General features: G+C 49.7%; 1 protein-coding gene across 6 annotated transcripts in view; it reads left to right on the top strand.

The window, feature by feature from the left end:
- The window catches only part of MBNL3 (muscleblind like splicing regulator 3), a 57,614-nt gene extending 39,165 nt beyond the window's left edge, over window positions 1-18,449 (top strand). The window contains exons 4-10 of one of the 6 annotated variants that reach the window (XM_019536394.1): window positions 1,238-1,474; window positions 3,616-3,669; window positions 9,369-9,519; window positions 11,751-11,786; window positions 14,048-14,142; window positions 15,647-15,720; window positions 17,966-18,449. In XM_019536394.1, the coding sequence (XP_019391939.1) occupies window positions 1,238-1,474; window positions 3,616-3,669; window positions 9,369-9,519; window positions 11,751-11,786; window positions 14,048-14,142; window positions 15,647-15,703 (630 nt within the window). In that variant the 3' untranslated portion in view covers window positions 15,704-15,720; window positions 17,966-18,449. The remainder of the gene's footprint in view (window positions 1-1,237; window positions 1,475-3,615; window positions 3,670-9,368; window positions 9,520-11,750; window positions 11,787-14,047; window positions 14,143-15,646; window positions 15,721-17,965) is intronic. The other 5 variants (XM_019536396.1, XM_019536395.1, XR_002101361.1 and 2 more) reach the window with 5 other exon arrangements.
- The last annotated feature ends 1,236 nt before the right edge of the window (window positions 18,450-19,685 follow it).

Genomic DNA, 19,685 nt, shown 5'->3' with positions numbered 1-19,685 from the left:
CTACTACCCTGAACTCAAGCAGGACCTGATCCTGGCCCCCTGGAAACCCATGGAAAGATGCTCCCTGAGGTCTTGGTTTGGGTTCTGGGAAGTAGGAGGTGAGAGGTGGCCGGCTGGTGATGGGAATAGCGGCGATGTATAACACTAAATAAACATGTTGAGTGTAAAAGCAATCTTTTCCTAATTAGAAAAAAAAACAAACAACAACCTAGGGAGGTCAGTCCTTATCTAGGCACGCAGTGTTGGGGAGCTGTCAGCTGCAGTCCTAGCAGATGCACTGTGACTGTTTGAGACCTAGAGAGTAGGCTGAAATAGGGCATAGGAAACCAGGGTGGATGTGGGCTGATCCAGGCATGCCGTCAGGGATGGGGAGATGTCACTCAGGATGCCAGCATAAGATGCTGTAATTTCAAAGCCCTTGCGCCTGTATACTGACCCGTTGGTTGCTTTTCCAGCCTGCTACATGCCTTCTGCTCGCTGAGCATGTAACCTGCACCACACTCTGCCGGTCTGATTTATCCCACCTGCCCACAGGGCAGCTGGATTTCTGCCTGGCGTATCCCCTCGCGATTCTTCTCAGTTCAGGCCATGTGCCAGGGCCTTCGGATGGAAACATTGCTGTCGGCTGTTGACGTTTTCCTGCTCAGAGCTTAAGGCCTTGTCAGTGGGTCACCAAGCTGGTGATTCTGGCAACAGCTTAAAGAGTGCGTTGTCAGGTCAGGATGAGCTAGGATCAGGCACTGCACAGGTCAGAGTTCAGCCCATTCCCAGGAGAGAGCCTTCCCCCTGCCCTTGCTTTTGGCACATTTAGCGTGTTGCTTGAGACTGCATCTTTTAACCCAAAGTTTTAAACCTTGTGACCTCAGTAGGTTAAAATGGCAGAGGCATTAATATAAAGCATAGCACACAGGGAGGGGTGAAGTACTGGCCCTTGCAGCCAGTGGCTTTGCTGGGCTAAAGTGTCACCCAGGAAGCTTTATATTGTGCACATACACTGCTCCATACTTCCCATTGCATTCATTAGCGCTCTTAGCTACCTTGTGTTGGGACTGATTTTGAGTAGCCCCTGCTCATGAGTCGCCCACCCCCAGTGCTTCTGAATGTGAGCAAGGTTGAGTAGGGTCAGGACCCAGGCTCCGATGACTGTCATGCGTCCCACTTTGTTGACGCCCTTCGACAAAGATGCTGAGCGAAGGGTAACTAACCGTTGTACTCAATTATGTGACTTTCTTTTAAGGTTTGCCGAGAGTTTCAGCGTGGAAATTGCACACGTGGTGAGAACGATTGCCGTTACGCTCACCCAATAGATATTGCAATGATAGACACAAATGAAAATACTGTTACAGTTTGCATGGATTACATCAAAGGGCGATGCTCTAGGGAGAAATGCAAGTACTTTCACCCCCCTGCACACCTGCAAGCCAAAATCAAAGCAGCTCAACACCAGGTGAACCAGACAGCTGCAGCTGCAATGGTAAGGGCATGACTGACCGTATCGAACCATAGAGCCATTGCTAAAAGGTTTTATTTGTGCAATAAGTTGAAAAGCAGTGCAAAGCATTTGGAAGAGGCTTAATGATGAGCTGAGAGTGTGTGTGGTATGAATACCATCTCTCCACCCCTTCATTGTAATCATTGTGGCATGATGCACTGAATGATGCATCACATCTCATTGTTTAGGGGCGAGATGACAAAGCACGTGCTCTTCCGCCAGGATGTTCTGGGGTGAAACACAGCGGAGATTAACACAGCATCAGGAAGAATGAATTACAATCATCCCAAATAGCTAGCAATCAACCCAGTCTAACGCAAGGAGTAAAATCATGGCCCAGCGACTTCAGTGGGGACGAGATGTCTCCTACTGAGTCTAGAAAAATCAAGCAGCCCTGTGCCTTTTTTGGGGGTCAGACCATGAAGTGAGGAGCACCTCCAGCCCGGGTGATAGTTGTACAGTGCCACCTCCCAGGTGCCTTTGAACTCAGTTACTTCTCCCCAAATCAGCACAGCTACAGGTAGAGGACAGAAGGCAGGTCAAGGGATTCCTATCATTGCCAGCTTGTGCAAATGCATGTAGCCCCATTGGCTTAGTGGAACTGCATCTGTTGGCATCACCTTCCTCAATGCATTTAAAACGGCAGCCAAGTCCGAGTTGCCGGGAGGAGCTGATTGGGGCCTGGGACAGTTACTGCTGTGTAAATTCCCGTGTGGAAAATGAATGTTTCAAAAGGGGCTGGACTCTTGCCAGTTCAGAAATTCTCACGGTATAAGGCTGATGGGGTTTTACTAAATTGCTTTCCCTGCAGAAAGCAGGACGGGTGTTTTCCATCCAAGATGAAACAAAGACTGGGCGTAATAATCTTTCAGGCATCAAGCAATGTTCATGCTGTGCCCTTAGTTATATAAATAAAGCAGCTATCCTTCTGGTAGGATCAGTCGTACCTGGAAAGGCTTATGAGGAACTGATTGATGCTACGGGGTTTCTCTGGCCTGCACAGTTTATTTGCAAGAAGAGAAGGGAGTAGCAGCTTCTTCATGTTATTTCTGTTGTTGTCGGAAGAAACAGCTTTACTTCAGTCTACGTCTTGGGAAACCTTCTGAAAGGAGAACCCCCACGTTCATGACACATGAAGTTTTACTTTCCGCTAATTCCCTGGGACACTGATACTTAACTGAAGCCAGCGTGTGTTTTATTTATGCTCCTGGCTTCTGTCAAAAATGTAGTTAACCCTATTTGTGTGCCATTAACTAGAACGTTTAAAATATTTATTGATTGCATGTTGCAACACCCTGGCTACCAAAACAGTTTATATTATTCATTAACGTCTCAAGGCTTGATGCATTTATTGCATCTGTTGAGTCAAACGCTTTAAGAAGGGAAGAATGGGGTCTGATCTTCCATCAGGAATCGTGTGCGACACAAATCAGCTTAATAATCCCTTGGCACATAGATTTGGGATCCACTCGAGACTAAGTAGGTTAGGGAGGTATCTCTGGAAGGCCTGAGTTTGCAGACACTTACCCCACTCGGCCTGGTCTGACTCCACACGAGGTTTCCCGTTCAAATCAAGGGAGTGTAATGGGGTTATTTGTCTCCAGATTGGGACAGCACACAAACAGGTGTGGGATTAGGGATGCTTCCCTTGCTGTGGACTCATGTGTATTAAGTAGATGCAGAAATCAGCTTGAGGTCCAGCCAGCCGGTACTTATACTTGAATAATGCATTCCAATGCTATTTTATTTTTATAGCAAAACCCCTGCTAAACCTGCTAGTTCTTAAAGTATTTATAGCCTGATAGGTGGTGAGTCACAGTGCCATTATTTTAGATCAAACGCTAAATCCACCATCCATGAGGGTATTTCTTTTGCCTCGAAGCTTCCTGAGATAAACCAGCTGACTAATAGAGCTAGTCCAATTCATGCTAGCGACCGCCCCGTGTTGTGCATGCCTGGTCTTTTTAATATGTTGTATAATGCATTCATTTTTTTTTTTTTCTCTTCACCTCTCCACAATGTTGCTCTCCTTTGACGCACCTTTTGCTTGCTGTTTTTTGTTGTTATGCTTGAAATCCCCCTTTGGCCCATTGCCATCATGTGCTCGCTGCCTGCTAATTAAGACTCAGCCAGCTGTCAGATCACTGAAGCGACCCCTCGAGGCAACCTTTGACCTGGTACTTGGACCTTTCACCTTCTTGCTTTGCACGTAACCATCTAGACTGCCTGAACGCTTTTCTCATTTGTTGTTTTGTGTTGACGCATCAGGAGACTGCCCATCGCGATCGGAAATGTTATGCCATTTTTCCCGACGTGCCGGTCCATGCCAAAGCGATACATCTCCCTGCACAGGCATTTGGAAACTGTTAACGAGCTGAGCTTTTCTTCAGGAAGCCCAGATGCGATTGGGAGCTGTTTAATTATCACCCTGTTTTTAATCAGCCTGTTTTCAAACAGCAGCAGCTGGGGCACGGTGGACAGCGGTGCCTTAGCTGGATGCCTTTCACACCTCAGGCCTGAAACGTGCCAGAGGTGTCGGAGGAATCTCATAGAACAAGACAGGGACGCTGCTCGCACGACGGTTGTCCAGGGTCCGGCTGCTTTTCCATTAGAAGCCCTAATAGCTGAGGCTTGTCTGGGCATTGCCAATGGCTTCCTCTTGGCACTTCTGTTCTGTGCACAGTTTGTACGGCAAGATGATCATTTTGGCATAAGTGTGGGAAGGGCTGGGGCACATGACCGATGAGGAGAGACTGATTTAGTCTGCATAAGAGAAGACTGAGGGGGATTTGATAGCAGCCTTCACCTCCCTGCGCAAGGTTGCAAAGAGGACGGAGCTGGGCTGGTCTCAGTGGGGGCAGACGACAGGACAAGGAGCAATGGGCTCAAGCTGCAGTAAGAGAAGTCGAGGTTGGATATTAGGAAAAATTTTCTCACGAGGAGGGTAGTAAAGCACTGGAACAGGTTACCCACAGAGGTGGTGCAGTCTCCATCCTTGGAGGTTTTGAAGACCTGGCTTGACAAAGCCGTGGCTGGGATGATGTAGCTGGGGCTGGTCCTGCTTGGAGCAGGGGGTTGGACTAGATGTGACCTCCTGAGCTCCCCTCAACCCTCATTTTCTATGATTCAGTGAGAAAGAGGGGTGGGTTGGTTGGGGTTTGTTTTTTTTTAAATCACTTCCACCATGTTTTGAATTTCCAAAAACTTGCAGCGGCCAGCCACCCGCACTGGGGCACTGTGTTAGCCACCACTGCACCCGTGCTCGCCAGGCCGGTGCTGCAGCAAGTGTAAAAGGCACCGCTCCTTTGGAGCTGGGCTAGGACCATGCTAGCTGGCCAGCAAAACAAACAGGAAACCCACAAACCGCTGCTCTTTCCCTTGGGAAGGAGGGATCCCATCCAGATTGACAGAGCTCAGATTTCAAACTGTGCACACACGTGATGACGGCACATCGGCACAGAGGTGCACTTAAGCAGCAGGCTGACACTTTACCAGCAGGACATGCTAGGAGTTTATGTGGGTCTCCCACTGTATGACCCACAAGTTGGAGCAAAAGCTCCTCAAACCAACCCTGGGTGGGGGGGCAGAGGGGATCCACCATGTCCAATGTCCTCAAGGCTGAGGATGCAGCAGGAGACTCCCAGGCCTGCTGCATGCTGCGGTCTCCCTAATGGTGTTTCCAGAATGCTGCAAGAACAGCAAAAAGACTCGCCTGACTTCTGCCATTTTGGGGCTCAAATAGAAAAGTTCCTTCCAGATCTCCCAGAGCAGGCCATGGGTGAGACCCGCAGCGTCCCAGAAACCCAGCTGCTGCAAGGAGAGAGGGCAGGATGGGCACAGAGAGCCCAGGGCTTGACACGCGGGGCATGCATTCAGCCTGTTGCCACAGGGGCCGCTCCACTCAGTCCCCCTGGCAGGAGGCACCTCCCTGGCCCTTCACAGCATGCACTGGTCCTCCTCTTCCCCCTGTGTGTTGTTCCTTGCCTCCAGTCGCATGGTCCCCTTCCCAGTGGGGGGAAGGTATTGAGGTCACTGCCCTCGAAAGCTGTTTGTTCAGCCTTTCTAGTAGCTGGGATGTGAGCCTGTTTACCTAAACCCTCTCTGCAGTGAGTCCTCCAGCAGTGGTTGTGTAATTTTAGGGGGCAAGGTCCTTTCAGGGGCTTTGAAAGACTTGGAGTTTGGGTTTAAAGGAGCTCCCTTAACACAGCTGTCAGGGGCACACAGTCACAGTATCGGGGCCATGCCACGGTCCCCGAGCTTTGCAGTCCGCGGGTGGCAGTACAGTACAGGCAGCATCAGGCTTGACTTTCCCTGTCAGCATGACAGCACCTGTGTCTGTGCAAAGCAGCATGTCCTGCAGCTGTGATCGTCACTGGAGGTGCCCAGAGGCTCTCGAGCTCTGCCGTGACACCGAGGCAATGCTGTCCTCTCTGCATCGGCACTCGAGGCCAGGAGAATGGGTTCTGGTAGAAGCAACCCCTCGCAGCGATCATTAGAAACCCAGGTCGGGAGCCCCTGAGACTTGAAGACCTAGTCCCACTTCTCATGAGACCCAGCCCTGAGCGAGTTGTCCGTCTGAGCTCCAATTTGGTCAGCATGTTTCTTAACTGTGGCCTATTAAACTCACCTATGTGCTGTTGCTGCCTTGCTACGTGCCGGTAAAGCAACGTTTCACCCCGGAAGTGGCTGCGTTTCAGGCCTGAGTGAAAGATTCCCCTTGGAAGGTTGAAGCCTGGGGCTGGGGTCAGTGTCACGCGTGCCAGGATGCACTGATGGGTCCGCTCAAATTTCAGCTGTCCTCGGAGCAAAGTCACAGTCCTTGCTCAGCCCGACAGCCCTCCAGGGTGCTCAGGAAAGGGACCTCTGGGACAGCAGGGAGGCTCTCTTTCCCACCTGCAAGCCAGGGAGGGCTAGGACAGCAGCAGCTCACACCAAGCCCCCTGCCATCTGGAGATTTGAGTTAATAAGCAGCTGCCTGAGGGGATTCAGCCAAATGAGGCCACAGTGTTTGTGGTTGGGGTTTTCCTTTACTTCTCCAGTTCACAGCTTTTAGCAGCACAGGGATTCCCGCTCCTCTAGCACCTAAGAGTCAGGGCTCTAGGCTTCTCCTGCCCGTGCTCCCCTTCCCCTGGAGATTTAATGCAGGTACAGGTGGAGGCAGATGCAGGTGTCCCACGGTTGGTGGGGAGACACCGACCACGCACAGCTCAGTGCTCTCACTCTCGCATTGCGCCGGTGTGGCCGCTGGATGCGAAATGCTCCTTGCTGCGCTGCTTGGGATGTGGCCTGCTCTTTGTAAAGAGCCCGGCATTGCAACAGGAGGTCTCGTAGCCCTTCTCCCACCCCCTCTGCTTGCCCCTGCTGTGCTGCTTGGATCCAGCCTAGCTATAAGCAGTGCCGCAGGGATACCCTCCCTGCTCCTTACAGCCACTAGCTGCCAAGGGGACAGCAGTAGTGGCCCACATGCCCTGCCTGGCACACAGCAAGCTTTGCTTTATGAGGAGAGGCAGAGGTAACTGGGCTGATTTAGTCTGGAGAAGAGAAGACCGAGGGGGATTTGATAGCAGCCTTCGACTCCCCGCAGGGGGCTGCAAAGAGGACGGAGCTGGGCTGGTCTCAGTGGGGGCAGATGGCAGGACAAGGAGCAATGGGCTCAGGCTGCAGTAAGGGAAGTTGAGGTTGGATATTAGGAAAAACTTTCTCATGAGGATGGTGAAGCACTAGGACAGGCTCCCCAGGGAGGTGGTGCAGTCTCCATCCTTGGAGGTGTTTAAGCCCCAGGTGGACAAAGCCATGGCTGGGATGATGCAGTTGGGGCTGGTCCTGCTTGGAGCAGGGGGTTGGACTAGATATGACCTCCTGAGCTCCCTTCCAGCCTCCTTGTCTGTGATTCACTCTAGTTATTTCCTGTTCTGGGGGTTGGAAGTATCAGTGAAAGGGAGTTTCCATTGTAGTGAGATCTGTGTATGGATGTGCATGACTAACACACCCTGGTGCGCACCTCTGAAAGGCGGAGAGCTACGCCAGCCTAGCACACTGGTGCGTGGCCCCTTGCACGGACACAAAAAGTGACGTGTTTACAAAGAAAGGGTGAGAGAGGTGCTGTGCGTTGCAGCAGGGCTCCAGGAAGAAAGCTGTCTTGTGATAGAGCCACTAGTGAAAACGTGAAGCCATTGGCAGCAGTGTCTCTGGAAATCGGGCTACTGCGTTAGGTTCTCCGCATTTGGAGTTAGGCACCGAAGTGTCAGGACCCACGTTTGAAAAGTCCGGTCGAAGCATAATTGCTGCCAGTCTCTCAACCGGAGCAGGCGCCGTCTGGAGACGAGCGGCTCTGTCCCCAGCACGTGCTAGCGTCTCTGGGAGCCGTGCGCATCAATGGGCAGGTTTTGCACGTAGAAGTGTTTCTTTCCAATTGATTATATCAAAACCAAAATGCAATACAGTAGCATTCGGCCTGGAGGAAACTCGCTTAACATTTCTGAGATGAGCAGTCTCCTAGAGCAGCTTAAAACTGAAGTGAAACCTGTTTCTTGACAGTGACCAAGTATTACAAGTTTTGAATGGAGCTCTATTGTGCATTTCCATCCGTGACATTTTATAAGCTACTTTCCATGCGTACTTCCCTAAGGGTACTCTGTGTGTAGCGTGAACCCTTCATTAGTTAAAGCTCCTTGTGTGGCCTAACCTTTGCTGGCATTCATTTGAAGGCAGAGGAGCGGTTGAAGCAGATAACCCGACTTCTCAGCCGCTGCTTTGCTACCTGACCCCTTACACAGCGAGGCAGCTATGATCCTGCATGCCCTCCGCAGGTATAAATCCTACTGCAGTCCATGGGGCACTTACGAGTGAGGGGATTGCAAAGCATAATTAAAAGGGATCTTTTCTTTTTCACCTTATTAAAAAAAAGAGTGAATGCCATTTCCGTATGGGTACAGCGGAGAGCTGCAAATCATTCGCAGCGTTCCTCAGAGCTCGACAGACTGCTTGGCTGTTGAGACATGCTTTACGAAGGATGATTAACGTCCCGAGAAAAGTTACAGAGCCCAGTTAAAGCTTGCTCCCACTGCTGATCAAGAAACAGGTTTGACTGTCTAGGGACGCCAGCAGTCTGACCGAACAAAAGGAGGAGGTTTGCTGGGTAGGAAGATCCACCCCTGCAGATACCAGATCTGCTCCTGGAAACAAAAGAGCAAGAAATCTGGAAATACTCCTGTCTTCTTGCACAGCAGGAGGAAGTCTGGGTTACTGCGAGTAACGCTGTTGTAGGCTGGAAGAAAGTTGGGCCCACTCTTGGCTATATGGGTCAGTATCTCTAGGAAGAAAAGTGTGTAATCTCGTGCCTGTAGCTGAGAGCAGGTCCCATTTAGTCACCGTACGTACCAACACACTGATGCCCAGGCAGGCAGGCAGGTCTTTAAATGAGCAACATTAGCAAGCACCTCGTGGGGGTGGGTTTCTGTTGCATTCGTTGCTTTTGCCGATCTTCTCATTTGAAAGAGTCGACTCTGCTGCTGCAAGCGGATGCTTTTAAAATGCTTGTTGCCTGCCACTGCTTTTTTTGTTGGGCCCAGCCCAGACGAAACCCCTTCCTTTTCCGACACGCATAAATCGGTGCTATTGAAAAGCTTCCATAGTATTCCTAGCGCTCCTGTTTTTTGGACTCTCTCTCTCTCTTTCCGTCTTTACTAACTGCTTATCTAGTGACCCTGTGACTTCACCTACTCTTTCACCGTGATTAGCTGCTCTTTCCTGTCTTGCTAAGTTGACCCAGTTGCAGGTGATTGGCAGGCCTGACTCCATATTATTTATTGCATGCTTTGTCTAACTTGGGTTTCCTGGTTTTGCTACTCGCCTTTAATGACTCCCTCGTCCGCAGGCCCTGCCACCTGGTGCACTTCAACCTTTACCAAAGAGGCCAGCACTTGAAAAAAACAATGGTGCCACCACAGTCTTTAACCCGAGCGTTTTCCACTACCAACAGGCTCTAGCCAACATGCAGTTGCAACAGCCTACGTTTATCCCGACAGGTAAGTCTCTTGGTGCATTTCCCTGTTGCTTCTCGTGTCTTTTCTGATATGGAGATAAGAATTATGGAGCAGGCTTGTAAGAGCCAGTCTCAGGATACATCCAAAGCAGCGGCGCGGTCTGCTCCTGTAGACATGTCCCCGCTTAATGTTTGTCACCAGCAACTATTCAGAGCTGCTTGCTTTTAAAGATACCTTCTCAAGCTTCCTGCCCCCTTTGGGTAATCAAACTAAGGAAATAGCCCACCTGTTTCTCAAATTCACGCTTCCTGTTTCTCCTCGTTATGGTTCAATTGGTTAATCCCAAATTAATTCCTTGACTCTTGGGTAGCGCTGTCATGCGCATGTTTTGACGTATTTTATGCCCTGCCACGGTGAAGGAGCCTCTCCTCTTTAAAGCAGCAGGTGCCTGGTCTTCATGACTGCATCTCTGTGACCCAGACGCTCCAGCCACCACGACGTTGAGAGAGGAAATGGCTTGTTTTTAATAAAATGCAAATTGCACCCATCCTTAAAGACATGTTTCTCTCTTGCCGGTGTGATAGCCCAAGCTTTTTAAAAGCAATTTCACTCCCAGGCTTTTCTTGTGCCTTTCAGGTCTCAGAGCAAAATTGAAAGATGCGGTTCAGTAATTCAGACACAAATAGGACTATTGACTCGGGGGGAGGATTCCTAACTAGCCAATTAACATGTATTCAGGGCAGTCAAATGAAAAACGGAAATCTGCTCAGCATTGTAGGTATTATCGATGGCTGATTGAGGAATTTTCTGGAGTCTGCAGACTGCTGGCAATGTCATTATTCCCTTGCTGAAGCATCGCTTAAAAATCGCTGCCTGGTTTTTAATTTTTTTTTTTTTAATGTTGAATGCCTCGTTTGCTCATTAAATGAGATTTGCTGGAATATAAGCAGAAATCCTGCCCTGAGTCAGCACCTTTTCAGTTGAGGCAAAGCGGGCCCAATCATGTCCGTGGCCAAACAGAGGCAAGAGAGACCCTGGCAGCCAGATCTTGTCCTCTGCAGGACAGTTGAACCTAAAACCCATCATCCAGGAGCCAAGCCCCTGGCTCATGCATCCCCAAAGGTGCTGGCAAAAGGAGGGCATAGTTATCCCATGAATGTTCGGCATTCGGTGCACGCTGAGGCATATTCTTCCCATTCAGCCGCTGCTCATGTCCCACAGGCGGAGCGAAGGCGCGTGCCCTGCGTGGCTCCGGTAGATGCCAAAGGACGCGCTTCCCCTCCTGAGGGGTCAGCGTGGTCAGACCCTAAAGAGGTCTCTCCTCAGCCAGGACTGAGGATCCCGAAACCCATTTGCTGTGCCTGGCTGCTTATGCCTGTTCTGCAGAGGACGCACGAACCAAAATCTGTGCAGCAATGCAGACTAGCTGTAAATCCAGCTTTTGTCCACTCCACACCCTCAAATCCCCTGTCTGTAGCATTGGGGCTGCTGCCACTTGCTGCAGCCTTGGCCTGGACAGACCTAACCACCCACCCCAAAATAAACGGGGTGGTTTTCTCCTGCCCCAAAGGTGAGTCTGGGAAATGCAGGTTCCCTCGGGGCTGCAAAGACCCTTCTCCACCCTTCAGGGCAGACTGTCTCAGGGTGGGGGCAGGCCAGAGAAATGTTTGCTTCAAAAGGAGTTTTTCCCAGTTCAGTTGCATGGTTGTCTCCTTTGGGGAAGGCCGTTGCTTACGTCTGAGATCGTATCACGACGGGGACTATTTCAAGACCAAACTGCCTCTTTCAGCTTCAAGTAGAGACTTGGAAACCACAACACCTGCTGGCTGAGTAAATTCCTTTTGAAAAGTTTGTTCGAAGGCAAGCAGACCCGCAGGTCTTGCAGTCGTGACACCGCAGCCTCAGACACCATTGGTTTGCATGTCTTGAGCTGAGATACCCTCCCACGCAGAGAAATCAGCCTGCTTGATACCAAATTATCCGATCCGGCTCTGTTCCTCATAGTGGAGCCCCTCATTAACTGCTGGTGGGGGGTAGAGAGGGAAACATATTCTCTGCCCAAGAAGCCAAGAATTATTTTGGTTTGCTGTGACCTTAGAACTCAGTTTAAAAATAATGATGTATCAATATGCAGAATCTGTTTTGCATGTGCAAGGTAATGAATGCTGCAAAGAAAGTACCTGCTTTGAGTTAAAGTTATTTCTAACACTAAAGCTTCACTAATGAAATATCCCTTTTGTTCATCTTTCCACGCTTCACTGCATGGTGTGCAGGGTCAGTACTGTGCATGACACCCACTGCAAGCGTTGGTAGGTTTTTCTACACAAACTTCTCAACTTTTCCTAACTTGAAAGAGACAGCGAGTTGCTGCGCGTCCGTGAGAACTCGGGTGGCTGAGTGGTGTGACTGATGATCCGCTGTGTCTTGAAGGCTAAAATGGTTGTGTCCTTTTAATTTCTGTGCAGTGCAGTGATTTATGTGACTAACAAGAGCGAGCCCCAGCCAGAAGTGCCCACCTTGTCCGTTCTGTTGCCGAGACAAAGATCTTGCACACAAGGATCTTTGCAACCCAATTCAGTTGCACAGAACAAGGGAAGAGCAGTGGGAGGCTTCCTGGCTCTTTTATGTCAGGCATGCAGCATGTTACAAGCTGGATGTTAGTCATGCTTCTGAGGATCATTTATCCTTTAAAAGGCTAATCTCCTTTTCAGGCATATTATCCTACCATGAGAGATCCTTAGGGTCATCCCCTCAGCTGGTGTAAGTCGGCACGGCTCTGGGCAGGCCACCGAGTCAGGCTGCATTGCACCAGTTGAAAACCTGGCTTTGCTGTGGAGGAAATGAGCTGCCTGCTTTGTAGGCAACAAGAACCGTGCCGAGGGGGCAGCACAGCAGGCCTGGACCCCATGCAGAAAAGAGGGCCTCAGGACAAGCGTACAAAAACAGTGGGTAACCGCACACATCCCAAGTGCCCAGGGCCTAGTCGGGGGCAGCCGCTGCTCTGGAAACCCGTGACCGAGTTCCCACTGTCCCCCGTTTGCAGGAGGCGGGCTGAGCGGGGCAGGTTAAAGGCGGGCTCCCTCCTGGGAGGAAGCTAGACCAGTGCATTCCAGTTCTCCTGTGCCAGTTGCAGTTGGGAAGAGGAAAGCTGGAATCCTAAAATGGATGGAGCCTGGTACGCTGCTAGATTATGACACCGAGTCCTACACACGAGCCTGCTCGCTGCTTGTGAATAGGGGGGCTGCCAACAGCTAGGATCAGGATCAGGACCTCGTGGCTCTCGAGACTAATTCCTGCATGCTTTTCTGAGTGGACTTTGGGCCCCCAGAGCATCCCCAGGCCAAGCTAGGACTGGGACAGAGGGCTCTGTTCTGCACCCCCTCAAACTCCTGCTGATGCTACCGCGTCTGGAGTGGGGAGAAGGCTCCCGCGCTCTTCTCCTCATCCCAGACACTCGCAAGGGATGCTCCTTGTAAAGCCCCCTCTCCGCGGGGGCCTCAGGAGTGGGGCACCTCCCTTCCCCTTCCAGAGCGCTGTCCCCTGGCATGCAAGTGCATGTGTTGGTAGTGCTTCCTTTTCTAACCGCTGCCTTGTATCCAAGCCAAGCGTCTCTAGTCTGCCGGGAAGATGACACATCTCTACTGTGTGTCACGGTTGTCCGTAGATGGTTTCTGGCACTCGTTCTGTTTAGTTGCATTGTCAACGTTTGGAATTGATTATTACCATTATTGTTCCAGCACCCCTGCCCCCGGCCTCCCTGACCCCAGAGGGAATTTTTGCAAAATCCTCTAGCATTGCATAGAAAAGAAAACATGGTGAATTTGTACGTCAGGCAACCCGTTACGCATGCCCAGTGCCAGCAACTCTGTACTGTACTGAGGAGAAGGCCCTTGTTGTCAGGAGGCGAGAGAACGCATTTCCCGGGGATGTTGCCGCTGCTAGCCGTGTTACCCAGTGGGGGTCGTAGCTGTAACGCTGTGCCGTGACGACAACGTCTTGTCCGGCGATTTGCTCCGGCGTGCACCATGTACTTTGAAGTCATGAGTTGGGGGGCAAACTTTCAAAGCTGGGGGGGCGGGCGCGCTTGCCAACGTGGGTCTACCCAAGACCGTGCACTTGGCCGTGTGTCTTAACTCCCCATGGGGGCACGCTGATGTGGGCTTTTGCTAGCAAACCCTGCCCTCTCCCCACCCCACCCCCTTTGGAAATTTGGCCCTCGGAGTCTAATACATCATTGTTCTGCTTATAAATGTACTAAGTGTTGAGAATGTTTTAGTTTTTTCCTTAATTACAATTGTAATTGGCTTCTCCCCTTCTCTCGTTTTTCTTTTTTTCTTTTCTTTTTTTTTTTTGTTTTTTTGTTTTGTTTTTTTTTTGTTTGTTTTTTTTTCCAACGCTGTCTTGCTTTGCACTGTGATTGCATGCTGTGCCCCGGTGTCTCCTTCATGACGATGTCACATGGCTTGTTGCTGTGATACCTGCCACGCCCCCAAAAATCCACCACATGTTGCCATGGTTACATAAACGCTCCACCCTCCCGTATGTCGCTTCCATGGTTCCCTACTGAAAGTGCCCATGATGCACGGTGCTACGCCCACCACTGTGTCTGCAGCAACAACACCTGCCACCAGCGTCCCCTTCGCTGCAACAGCTACGGCCAATCAGGTTTGCCCTTTCAATAGCTTTCTTTCACGTGTGCAGAGCTAGACGAACGGTACGCCGGCCGGATCCTGCATGGCGCAGCGCACCTTGCGCCAGGCCCCGAGCCCCTCTGCCTCCCTCCGTCTTCTCGAGGGGCGGAGGGCGCTCGGCGTCTCCCGCAAGGCGCTCCACCCTGCCCAGGATCGGGCTGCTGGCAAGGCAGCATGTATACTTTTGGGATTGGTGAGGGGGCATCGGCTCGTCGCGCTGGGCGGCGCTCGAGTCACCCGGGGATGGGTGATCTGGAGTTCGAGTTCACGTCCAGCAAAGGGCGTCTGGCTTCTCCGAGCCTCCAGAGTCTTGCAAAACGGGGCTGAAAAACTCGCACAGAAAGACGTACCAGATTGGTGGCTGTTCTGCTTTCCGTCCCAGCCAGAAATACCGCGCTTTCCCACGGTATTTTGGCACGTCCTGGAAAGCGGAAGGCAAAAACCAAGCCTGGATCCTAGCATAAAGCGGGGCAGAGTTCAGGCTTCTTTGAACCAGGAGCGCATCATCCATCCCCCCGGTACTCAGTGCCTATAGTTCGTATAGACGATGCGGCTTATACGATCCGTGTGCTGTTTCACCAGTGCCATGAATTTGAAGGATTTCATGCATGTTTGCCTAGGTACGATCCTGCCCAAAACATTGCTCGCAAGGTATTAAACCATGATTGCTGCTTCCACACCAGTCCTGAACTGTATACACACAATCTTTATTCTAGGAATGCTTCCTGATATTTCATAAACCACAAACTTCTTCGTATTAGGCCAGAGTAGAGATTCGGGCAATGTTGTGGGGGGGTTTTCCAATTATAATGTCGGCATTTTTATTTAGTGCCTCACTGGGCTCAAGTTCAGAGCCACCCCCAGGAAAAGCGGGTATCACTTTCCTCCACCACACACCGATCGCCATACAGTACCCTGATCACTTCAGAGGGCAAGTCCTAGAGTCTTCACCCTTCAGGCGGAGACGTGGTTTTAAGGGAAGCAATGGGAATTTTGCCTAAAGAAGGACTGGGATCAAATTGGCCTGTTGCAAATGCTTTGCTACCTGCAGTTGGTATTGCTGTGCTTGTTCTCAGCCTTTTTTGTAGTTTCAGGTGCAACGGGCCTGCTAATAACGGACCGGGCACCATGAAGCACTCACTCTGGGGCTGCGTTACTGTATGGCTACGCGTGGCTTGCAAAAGGGATACCCCTTCTTCCCAACTGGCAATTTACAGGGCATTTCTCTGCCTTACAGTGTATGAAGTTGGACTCCCAAGTACAATCACCATGTACATCACCGGGCATCAATAACGATGCGACTGCATTGCTATTTATGCCTGTAAAACGAGAGAGATCCTGGGAATGGTCCGCGCCCTCTAAAATCCTGCTTTCCCGGGGATTATGTGCGTTGACTAACCTTAAACAAGCGCTGAGGGGAGAATGACTGGAATGTTCCCAGGGAAGCATTTTAATGGGATCTGTTTTCTTTGCCATAGATATCCCAGTTATCAGTAGATGAACTGAGCAGCAGCATGTTTGTCTCACAGATGTAGAAGTTTCCAATAGAACAGTAAGTGTTTTTTTCCATTTTGATATCTGCTGTTGATGTCTTTGTAGGAAGGCACTTTGTCTTCTCAGTGGGCAGCTGCGACCTACTCGTTCGGTGGCTGAGGGGCAGGGGGAAGGTCTGCGCCTAGGTTTTATGGTAAACGGTTGTTTGTGCATCGTCTGAAACGCCTGCTTTCCAGTGTGAAAGAAACTCCCACGGTCCCCACTGCCGCTCTTGTACTGAACCGTTCCCCACGACCTAGCAGACTCCAGAGTACAGCCCCAAAATTATGCTGTGGGGTCTGTGCTGCTCAAGAGAGCGTATTTTGTCAGCAGGAGCCAGATAAACAGTCTAAGTAAGTTTTGGGTTGCTGCTAGGGGCATAATTCCTTTACTTGGGTAAACAGGACCGTGCATCGTCAGGTGCTGTCAGCCAGCCTTGCTCTCCTGGTTTCAGTGCAGCTGGGCAAATTTACCCCAGCCCAAGACTTGGCCTGTCTTGGGATTTTGTAAAACTTCTTATTTGCTATAAAGTTTGGCCTGAAAGCTGTGGGCAATAGTGAAGGACACTGGCCTTTGTCTGGATTTGCATGATATGGCTTCACAGTTGGAGCTCTTGTTCTCACTCTCTGCATCTTGTATGTACTGGCACATGTTTATGAGAGAAAATCCCAATGGGTTTTCAGTTCTTCACTGTGCTTATAACGCCGAGAGACTTAAAGTATAGCTGAGTTAATTAAAAAGGAAAGGGGTCAACAGACTGGGCTGATGGAAGTTGTTTCATGTGCCAATACGCGATTCCTTTTTTTTATTTTTATTTTGCTGAGGTCAAATATTAAAGGAAATGCTTCTGTCTAAGCACTAGAAATGAATTTGGGAACCCGTTCTTAAAGATCTGGCATGAACTCATGCCCCTTATTTCTGCTGATTTTAAGTCATAGATGTGGATGGCTCGCTAATCAGGTCTGCACATCCCTGTTAGCGCCTGCCTCGTGGCCACGATCTCCGCCTTAGTGACGATGTTGCAAGTCGCAGTTTTGAAACACCCGACACAGTCACGTGTGCAATATGGCAGGTCCCACCTGGTGCGAGTTCAGTTGCGTTGTGGGAGAACTGTACCTCCTCCTCAAAATCCTTATCATTAATTTGAACGTTCTTTTTTTTTTCAGTATGCCTTTTTTTTAATTTGCTTCCTTTTGCTCATTTTTCAGTGTTCCCAGACTTGTGCCATCAGTACCGAGCAGTACTGAGCGCAGGCCTCGCTTCAGGGAAGGGCTGAAGCAGGTTCTTGATCCATCCTTACTCAGGAAAGCTCTCCCTGCATCTCACAGCTTGAGGGGAGCATAAATAAACAAAAGACATCAAAACTCATGGAAGAGGCGATATCTTTTATTAGACCAACTAGATATTTGCAAACAAATACAAGAGTTTGTTTGCAAATGTGTAGTGGGTCTAGTAAAAGAGATCATCTCGTCCATGAATTTTGATTCCTTTTGCCTCTAGACCAATGCAGCTACAACCTGAATACCAAATAAGCAAGGCTCTCTGTCGTGAGTGTGCACCAGCAGAGAAGTGCAGGGGATCACTGAAACGCTTGCAGCTTTGTGCGTGGCTGGATAAGTAGGATTCACCAGCATTGCAAAGGATGCCGTCTGGGAAGTGACACTGCCCTGAAGTGTAGGTGGATGGTGAAGGATAGTTCACCCAAGCACCCGATGCACCTAAACAGGCTTCTCCTGCTGAGGTGGCCGATGCCCACGCTCCGTGTCAGGCAGGCACCACAAGGCTGTAGGGCCAAAGCTTTCCGGGAGGGATTTTCAAAGCAGGCCTGACTCTAATGTTGTCTCCCATCGGACTTCCCTCCCTGATTTGTGGTATGTCCCTTGTAACCAGATTTGCCAAGCATCCGCAGCGCTCATTAAATTCAGTAGGAGACTAGCATGGCTTGCACAATGGAGCCCCCGCCCACGACCGCCTCGTCTCTGAAACAAGACTTGTGTCAGCCCCCTCTCTCTTTCACAGGCTTTGGCTGCAGATCATTTTGTCAGCGTTTATGGAGCCCGTTGAAAGCACAAAGCCCAAAGTATTAGCCGTTTCACTTGCAATCAGAGCATCGAGCGAACAAAACATTGCGTCTTCCCCCCACACTGGCAGAAAGCGCGTGTGCACCGTGTCTTCGTAGCTCAGTGGAAGTTATAAAGAGAACAAAAAAGCATGATGTGTTTTTATTTCCAGTTTCTCACTCCTTGTTTTTGTTCCTCCTCCAGCCGACCACGTTGAAATTGTGAACAGTAAAATTACGGAGTACTAGGACTTCTCAGTGGGGAACTGCACATGGCCTTTCTGTATATATCCCCTCTTCCCTCCTTTCGTCCTCTACCACCTCTACAGTAAGCCTGTTGCAGCCTACATGTTAACCAAAAACTGATCAATGGGAATGTCAAAAAAAAAAGAAAAAAAAAGCACTATAGAAACAATTAACAAACAGCGCTCTGTTATATGAGATATACAAGTAGAAAATTATAATAGACTTTTATAACACATTACTTTAACACATTTAATCATTTTATGACTACCATCATGATAAGTGCATCTGCACAGTGGACTGTTGGTTTACTGTATACTATCGATGGATAAATGTTTGTCTCGTTTTTAAAGTGTTATCTTACTGTTTTGTTTACATCATAGTCTATTGATTTGTTTTAAAGTGTACATCATTATCAAGTATACTCAATACCATTTTTTTCATTATTGTTATGTCTTAAGTTTTCATATACTGTAGGTTTTATGGGTTTTTTTTAAACAAAATGTTATAGTGGGAAACAGGAATAACGTGCTTGAAAAACACGACACAAGAATGTTAGGATCTTTTCTATATTTTGGCTGCTTTTTAAATCAACTGAAGTGGCTCATTTTAAACGGCTCCTTTTACAAGTGAAAATTTGCTTTTGGAAAGAGTCCCCAAAATTTTCTGTTCCAGCGCTATGGAGGGACAGCTGTTGGTTTAGCTCAGGTCAGGGGTCCAGTCAAGCAAGCTGATTCTGGTTTCCTGAAGAGGAAACTTTGATGATCAGAAAAGGAAGAAAAACATGTTCAATATAGCAGTTACGTATCAGCTACAGGGGGAGACGTACTCAGATTGTGGACAGTAAGGAAGCCTGAAGTTTTGTTGCTCAGCCAAGTGCCATCCGCAGCTGCAAGTGCCGCACAATCTTCCTCCCGACTTCAATGGTGCAGTCAAAACCCCAGGCAAACGTGGGAGACAGCGGGACGAACGCGAAGTTGCATTCCCAGCCAAAAGGACCAAACACCTGAGTCACCCACAGACCCACCTCCCCCAGTCGCAGCAAACCCAGGCTGGCGACGGCAAATGTTGATTTTCTGATATTAAAAGCAAATTAAAAGCCCCCGGCTCTGCCCGTGGAAAGCGAGACCACAAACGGCATCGTGCAAAACTGTACTGCAGAATCCCTGCCCCGAATTTTGTGCATGTTTTCCACGGCTTTCCATCGGCATGTGCCGGTAACGTGTCCTTGAGGCAGGGCTGTTTCCCAAGAGCCCTAGACCATTAAAACAGACTTGCACAGAAGAAGAAAAAAGGAAAATCCAAGCCTATCACTTCACCATGCCCAGATTTTCCAAACCCCACCCAAAAATATATATCCTTCCCTGGATCAGCAGATGACCTCTCTGCTTGATCAAGACCGACACTGGTCACACAGCAAGGGCTAATTGCCGATACCTCTGGTCCCCACTGAACTGAGCAAAATTACTGATTTCCTACCCCCCACCCCCTGCACCGCACGGGCCGTCATGCTGCTGAGTTGCTGACTACCCATACTGCTAGGAAAAGGTGGTGGCTTGGCTATGGGGAGAGATGAGAGCTGAATTCATCTCTAGCGCAGCTTCACCAACCTCGGTGGAGGGACACCAGAGATGGACTTGGCCTGAATCAGCTGAAACGTGGAAGCAGCAAGGACAGAGAGG

The sequence above is a fragment of the Crocodylus porosus genome, unplaced genomic scaffold (genome assembly GCF_001723895.1).
Source record: "Crocodylus porosus isolate Cpor-Errol unplaced genomic scaffold, CroPor_comp1, whole genome shotgun sequence".
In the NCBI taxonomy this organism is placed as follows: Eukaryota; Metazoa; Chordata; order Crocodylia; family Crocodylidae; genus Crocodylus; species Crocodylus porosus.
The sequence above is the reverse complement of the archived record's forward strand: the minus strand, read 5'-3'. Positions and strand labels throughout refer to the sequence as shown.